The 8,335-nt window shown below is 36.5% G+C and overlaps 1 protein-coding gene across 1 annotated transcript in view; it reads left to right on the plus strand.

Annotated features, from left to right (window-relative positions):
• LOC101566928 (cytochrome P450 3A9-like) overlaps positions 1–8,335 on the plus strand; it is a 53,058-nt gene that overhangs the window by 35,425 nt on the left and 9,298 nt on the right. The window contains exon 10 of the mRNA XM_004629645.2: positions 5,383–5,543. Within this exon, the coding sequence (XP_004629702.1) occupies positions 5,383–5,543 (161 nt within the window). The remainder of the gene's footprint in view (positions 1–5,382; positions 5,544–8,335) is intronic.

The raw sequence follows: 8,335 nt of genomic DNA on the forward strand, positions 1-8,335 counted from the left end.
ACTTCTGCCCATATTTTTTTAATGTCATTTGTGTTGACTCCTTCTTTCTCATTGATGCCTATTATTCTCACATTGTTCATCTTTGCATCATCTTACAGGTGATGGATTATTTTTTCCTGCATCCTAGTTGTTTTCAAGAGATCCTTTCTTACCTTTTCACTAGCTGCACCAGCGTCTTAAAGATCTGAAATTCTGTCTTCACTTTCTCTTAAACTGTTTTTCAAGATTGTGATTGAGATTTTAAATTCCTCTATAGCTCTATGACTCTGCTTCATGCGATCTATTTCTTTCCTGTATTGCTCATTTAAGGAATCCATCGTTTTTCTAATCTCCTCCTTTTTTTTTTTTATCAATGTCTTCTTTAGAAGCTGTTATTAATTCTTTTGTGCAGTGTTTTTTTTCACATTAGGTTTCCTCCCTATGTTTCTGTAGTTGATTCTTTACTTCAGATTCTATGAGTTCTGAGAATTCTTTTCTTATTTCAGAAAATTCTGCTCTGTGTTCCTGTCTTTCTGCTGTTGCTTATTTAGTATGGACTCTATTATTTTGTACATTTGAGCTAAGCTAGTAGTAAAGAATTCCCCTCTGAGTTTCTCTATGACTTTCTGCTCTTTCTGCTGTTGCTTACTCACTATTGACACTCTTAATTCATACATTTTAGCTGTGTTAGTGTCCTCTGCACTTGTTCTGTGTGGGCTTTGGGTTTCCTCTATACGTTTGTGCATTTGATTCTTTACTGCAGATGTTATTAATTCAGGGATTTCTTTTTTCATTTCCAGTCTGAGTTCCTGTATACCTTCCTGCAGCTGTTTTCTTTCTTTCTTTTTTTTTTTTTTTCAGAAGCCGTTGATTCACTGATTTTAGCTATGTGGTTGCCAGTTTGTTCTGTGTTAGTGTCCTCTGCACTTGTTATGTGTGGGCTTGGGTTCTGAGATTGCATTTTGCTCCTTCTGGTTGTCATTTTGTGTAGCACTGTCTTATGACCTTTGTTGTAGTTCTTTGGTGCAGTTATAACCTTAGCACCTGCTGAAGTTCAGGTGAAGATCTACAAAGTTTGGATTTATCCAGCTGTGCCTGGTTTTTATCGGGCTCCTGGCTCAACTCCTTCCTGCTGCTGCCCTTTGGAGTGATCTTGTTGTGCCCCTCTGACAAGATGTTCTGATCCTGGAGTAGCTGCGTGGTTCTGTCCCCTACTCTCCCTGCAGGCATTGCTGCTGCAGGGTTTCACCTCAGTCCTGTATGCCTGGCCTGAGCTGAGTCTGGAGGGGCAAGTTGGAGTACAGGGGAGAAGCGGCTCTCCCACACACTCACTGTGCCTGGGCTAGTACTGGTTCTGGGGGTGCCCAGCTCATGGCAGATATTCTCACCCGCCATCAGGATGGGGTGTGGTGCAGCGGAGCAGTGCTGGTGGTTTTCCAAGGGGGTGGAAGAGCGTCTCACCCCCCCGCTGTGCCTGTGCTGGAACCAGCAGGTCCCCATGGCACAGGGCAGCCAGAAGCTTTCCCACTCACTCACCGGGCCTGGGCTAGGACTGGATCTGGGGTTTCCTAGAATGCAGCAGAAATTCTCATTCATTTCTTGATAGTATTTTGTGTTTTTATAAGAGTTTACATGCTGTTGCTATATGGACCACAATTTGAGTATCAAGAGTTTCTCTGTGGTTTACTACTATTTCCTTAATTTTTTTGTTTTATTTTTTATTTTTTTAAAGAGAGTACAAATTAGAATTCAAACAGAAAAATTTACAAGTGATACTGAATTTCACTTAAAGTAATATGAATTTCACAATATTTGCTGTAATACATTGTGTTGTCTTCCAACAAGTTATTCACATTACCAGATATATGCATGTAAAATTGTCAGAAAAAAGTATAAGAAATTAAGAATGAAAAAAGTACATACAATTGTAAAAAAGAGATGTAACGAATTAAGCATTAACTACTCATTTCTAGAGACTGTACTGCATGCACAATATAGTTGTCAAATTCATTCTGCTTACATGCATAGATAAGTCTTTTTCCCCCACTGCCTCAACTGTCCTTCTACTCAATTCATTTTTTAACTTTTAAAAAATTTTTAATAGATAGCAAATTGAAAATAAATTATTTATAAACATAAATGACTATATCAGTAAAATCTATCCAAAATAAAAATGAAGAAGAAATTTACAGGTCAGTCATAGTAGTTCACTGTATCAAAACCAAGAAATATATTCATATAACTAGAATTCTCAAAGTCGAAAGGAATAGGCAATAAATATTTAAAGATTTAAAATTTCTGAATTTAGTTCAACTTAAAATACCACATTTCCAAGAACAATGAACCTTTTGCAAAGACATTTAAATAAAATCATACCAAGATATGCAAAAATGAAATTGTCCAAAGCTTCTTGTAAAGAAAAAAAATCATTAAAGCATATACATAAAAATATTAGCTATGGAAGAACAAAATTAAATAGCATCTTATTCCACAGTAGTAGAAAGAAAGAAAAGGACCAAGTGTGTAAGGAACTAGATTAATTAAAGGACTGAAAGAAAAGATCTGTCCTCTTTGAATTTTATACTTAGCAAACATACCTTTGAAAACTAAAAGTAAGATTTTCTAGTTATGCAAACTTGAAATATTTTAATACCTCCAGAAACAGCATATAGGAGATAACAAAAAGCATAATTCAAAAGGCAAGAGAAGTTGCAGTATGCTCCTGGATGAACAATAAAGAGCTCTCAATATGATAGATATACAGGACTATATAAAATATATTAGATGAACCCTTATTTAAAGGTAATTGCAGATTTCTATGAAACAGTACCAATCTTATGTTGGGTTATACACGTATTTTTTTCCATATCTGTGTGTGTATGTGTATATAAAAGACAGGGAAGAAGTAATATGAAATCAGCAGAAAATGGAAGTATACTTTTTAAAGTTTCTAATACTAGGAGAAGATATGATACAATGCATTTTAAATAAATTGTAAGTCAAAAATATAGTATAAATCTTAAAACAAAAATTAAGATTAAGCAATATTCAGAAAATTAAATGCTAATTGATTAAAAATTAAATGTTCCCAAACAATTGAACTAAGAAAAATTTTTCATGATAGCAAAGAAGCACTAAGAGTAAAACATAAGATAAATACTTGAATGGCAAGTAAATGACCAGCACTTCTAACAGTTTGAGGATAGGATATCACACAAAGTTCTAGTGTATTGTGGACATGCATAATGACTGTGACAGTTGCTGGTTTCATCACTTGTGGAACCAAGCTACAGCTATTTCTTCAAAATCCACCCTGTAGACTCAGATGGAATCATGACCCATAGGCTGGAAGAGAAGTCCACTGGTAGAGTGTGCTGATGGAAATATTTTGCTGCTGAACACAATAGAATCACTGAAAGACTACTATTGTATACCTCTTATTCTCCTGTGTTTAATTGTTTTCCCTATTTGGTGAGTTCTTTCCATTCTCATTCATGGGGCTGTCATCAATTTTATCCCTCTCTAGGACATCATCTAGTAGTCTGTGTAGGCTTGGCTTTGTCACCATGAAATTCTTTAGTTGTTCCTTGTCATGGAAGTATTTCACTTCTCCATTATAATTGAAACAGAGTTTTGCAGGATATATCAGTCTGGGTTGGAATTTATTTTGTTACAAAACTTGAAGTACTTTGCTCTATGCTCTTCTTGACTTGATGGTTTGTGAAGAGAAATCTGCTGTTATTCTGATGGGTTTTCCTTTAAATGTGATCTGTTTCTTTTCTTTAGCAGTTTTTAGTATACTGTTCCTATGCTGAATTTCTGGGATCTTGATTATGATATGTCTGGGTTTGGTTTTCATTGGGTGGATCTTATTTGTAGTTCTGTATGCTTCGGTTACATGAATGTCCGATTGTTGCCCCATATTTGGGAAGTTTTCTGCTATTGCTTCTGCCCAAATTGTTTTTGTATCATTTGTATTGACTCCTTCCTTCTCATCGATGCCTATTAGCCTCACATTGTTCATCTTTGCATCGTCTTGCAGGTATTGAATTATTTTTTCCTGCATCCTAGTTGTTTTTAAGAGATCTTTTCTTACTTGCTGCAATGGTGTCTTTCAGGTCAGAATGTCTAGTTTCACTTTCCCTCAAACCATTTTGCCAGCTTGTGATTGAGGTTTTAATTTCCTGTATATCACTTTGAACCTGTTTCATACATTCTATTTCTGTCCTAAATTGCTTACTCAGGGGTTCCATCATTTTTATATTCTGCTCTACTTTTTATCAGTGTATTCTTTAGAAGCACTTAGTACTTCTTGGATTATATTTATCACTAAATTTTTTTAATTCCAAAATTATTTCTGATCTGATTTCTTCTATACCTTTCTGCAGTTGTTTCTTTACTGCCAACGCTATTATTTCAGAGATATCTGGTGTGTGATTTCCAGTTTCCTCAGTGCTAGTGTCTTCTGCAATTGTACTGGGTGGACTTGGTGCTTGAGATTGCATTTTGTTCCTTCTCTTTGTCTTTGTATACCACTGTCTTCTGACCTTTGGTGTAGAGCTTAGACAGAGTTATTACCTTAGCACCAGGTACGTATCTATGAAGTTCAGATTCCTCCAGGTGGATGTTGTTTGCATCTGGCTGCTGTGCTCCACTTCTTTCTGCTGCAGGCAATAAAGTTGAACCCTTTGTGTCTCTCTGGCAAGATGTTCTGCTCCTGAATCAGCTGAGTGGGTCTTGCCTCTAACCTCTTTTCAGGGAGTTCTGCTGAAGGGTTCAACCCTGGTCCTGGGCTCTGGTTCAAATGAGAATCCCCAGGCCCCAGGTGGTCTCACTCACTCACCTGGCCTGTGCTCTGCGTCTGTTCAGGATCCGGCGGGTCCTGGGTCATCTCACTCACTCACTGGGCCTGGGCTCTGGGTCTCTGTTCCCTTAATTTGACTCAAAGTTGTTTAGATCAGAGATCGTTCAATTTTGCATACAATGAAGACACAGTCTGACAAATTCTTTTAACAACTTTTGAGCTCTATTTTAGCTAGAATAATTTAGTTTTTCTCTTGAGTGACAAGGCTATCATAAATTTTACTTATTCTACGGTGGTTGCATGGTGATCTCGGGGGCATAGGGGGAAAATGCTAGCTCTTGAAAGGAACCAGCTATGATGGTGAGATTGCCACAGTGAGGAGAAGTAGATAAAAGTTTGCAGAAAGTGGGACAAAGTGGATTATAATTCTTTGTTTTCTCTGCAAAATGGATTTGAGAGTGAAAACCAAATCCAGTATTACTTTAAATTCTTCTCTATGCTTCTTCCTTGGGTTTTGGACCTTCCTGTGAATTTTTCCTTTAAGTTGTGATGTTATAATTTAACCTGCTTTATCTGAAAAGCATTTCTTGTCCTTTTAGCTATGTCTGATCTGGAGATTGCAGCTCAATCAATTATCTTTATTTTTGCTGGCTATGAAGCCACTAGCAATGCTCTTTCTTTCATTATGTATGAATTGGCGACTCACCCTGATGTGCTGAAGAAACTGCAGCAGGAGATTGATGAAGCTTTGCCCAATAAGGTGAGTGGATGATGCCTGTGAACACATGACTCCTTGGCAAGCATATCTCCTGAATTTTCACCAAACTTGTAGGTCTTGCTTTCTTTCACCAAGCATTTAAGATAGATTGAAAGACTGAAACAAAGACAGAATTATAGGTAGTGAACTCTATTTGCACAAATAAAAATATTTGTAATACAGTGCTGGTCATGTTGTATCCATTATCAGTTGCCACAATAATATCAAATAAAACCAGCCACAGAATTTCCACTATGTGTAACAATGAACACTGATTGCTATATTTTCTGGATAAGTCATCCTGCTAATGTCACTGGATGTGCTGGCTATCAGCTGAAGTGGAGGCCTTTGGTTGGGTTGGGCAGGCTGACACATTTCTGTCCACACATCCTTACCCTCCAATCATAGATGTAGAGATGAGGAAGTGAAGGGATGAACCATCACCTGTGGTTCCTTTTAACCTGTGCAATGCAGCCTCTGCTATGGCACACTGAGTGACAGTGACATGGTACCTACATGATTTACAGAGATTTTTCCTATGTGAAGGGCTATTGGGTGTGATGGCATTTTACCTCTGGGGCTGAAGTGACTGACTGGCAAGGAGGTGGGCATAAAGTGATTTTTTTCAGAGCCTACAACATAATCCCAAAGCAATAGTTAGGAAGCTGATATTTCTTTTTCTTTTCTTTTAAAATTATTCATTCATTTTACTTAAATTTAATTTATTTTTTCCCCATAATTTTATTGAGAAATAGAAGAGACAGCTTCAAATCAAATTGGTAGGACAGTTTTAATAATTAACACATTGCAAACTCTCTTCTTAGTGGTTATTTGTTGTACAAGATGCAGTCATGATATCGGATTTACAAACACTATTAGAACAAATCCCTCTGTTCACTGAATTAAGAGATTGTAGCTATATATCTATCCTAACCATTTTGAATACACAGAAAAAATTGGACATTCATCTATATCCCCCTTTCTTTTGTTTAGTTCCAACAATAAATATTATAGGTGTGAGAACTCAACTAAATATTCCAAAATAGTCCATTAGTCCATAATACTATTGGGTCTTGCACTTGACTGGCAAAGTCAAAAAGTTGACCTGAGTCACCTACAGCTCAACATAACATGGCTTTATTTCTTGTACTTTGTTTTTATTTTTTACTCCTGGATAGTTAAGACCAAGATAAAGCAAGACCTCTGTAACAAGAGTTTATAGCTTATGCATCTCATGAGGTCAGTCAAATCCCCTCAGGCTTTATCCTGAAACCCTGTACCTCAGATTGTAGATCCTTTTTCAGTATGAGCCATGTGGATGAGTCACAGCCATTACTTGGCCAATTTGCTTTCTGTGAAAGCCTGAGAGAATGCTCTCTCTCCATGTGACTCTGTGTAGGCACACTTTACATCATCGATCACTTTCCTCTTTGGCCCCATAATCTCCTTGATCAGAAAATTTGGTACACTACTGAGTTACATGACGTTAGAGTACAAGTACTCATATGTCCCGAGTCTTAATTTACCTTGGAAGACTGGAGCTAAAATGTAGGCTTTCCTTGCTGCCCTCTTTTTTCTCTAATTTTAGTCTATAAACTAAGGTTGTTAACCCTCCAGAAGAGAAGCTTATTGTTATTACCATATGACCTAGGGTGTTAAGCTTAACCTCACTATCTGACTGAATGTCAAACATCTTAGGCGTAACATGGAACAGGTATTTTTCATCAAGTATTGATATGTTGAACTTTAAGTCCTGACAGAATATGATGAAAAAAACAACAAAAATTAGAATATATTTTGAAATAGGCATAAAGAATTGTATAATTCTTATGTTTACACATAAGTTCAAAAATCTAACCAAATACAACCTTGAAGCAGGACAGTCCCCCAATATTCCTTTTCTTGTCTCCTGCCTTCATTCACCATCCCCTTCTTTTTGAACAATCATCTTCCCCAGAGTACAGCACAGCAGCGAGTGACATGTCATGACAAGCAGCCCATATTCAGAAAACCATAATGACATGCACTCCACGCATGAACCTACTATTACAAATTGCTATCTTCAGTGCAGTTGCTTAGTTCACAAGTGTCAATATAGATAGTCCGTCAGGGTGAGAATCTTTCCAATTAACTGCTAGATACAAAAATCTTCTGGAGATTCTCAGGATCATTGCCTTTCCCATCTTCTACATATAACTGTATGGCTTGTCACTGTCATGCTTTCTAGCTCTTCTCTTTTCCCTCTCTTAATTAGTTAGTCTTCGAGTTCTTGCTTTCGTTTTAGTTGTATTATACTTTTCTATTTGTACTTCTTCTTTTGAGTTCTTATACTAGGGAAACTATAGGATATTTACACATGTGTGTCTGATTAATTCCACTTATGTGTATATCTTCAAATGGCATCCACTTATATATAAAGGTTTCGAGTTTATCATTCTTTATAGCTGAGTAATACTCCATTGTGTAAAAATACTACATCTTTTTCAACCATTCCTCAGGTGATGGGAATCTTTGTTGTTTCCAAGATTGGGCTATCAGAAATTGCGCTGCTATAAACATAGGCACACTTATATCCTTATGATATGATGTTTTCAGGTCAGTTGGTATATTTTATTTATTTATTTATTAACATTTAAAGATTGGAGTTTTTAATTTATTTATTTCTTTATTTTCAAAGTTTTATTGATAAATAGATAGCAATAAGACAGTTTCAAATCAAATTGGAAGTACAGTTTCAACAAATAATACACTGCATTTATTCTTCTTAGTGGTTAATTGCTGTACAAGATGCGGAC

Source organism: Octodon degus, unplaced genomic scaffold (genome assembly GCF_000260255.1).
Source record: "Octodon degus isolate 3935 unplaced genomic scaffold, OctDeg1.0 scaffold00031, whole genome shotgun sequence".
NCBI classification, from domain to species: domain Eukaryota; kingdom Metazoa; phylum Chordata; class Mammalia; order Rodentia; family Octodontidae; genus Octodon; species Octodon degus.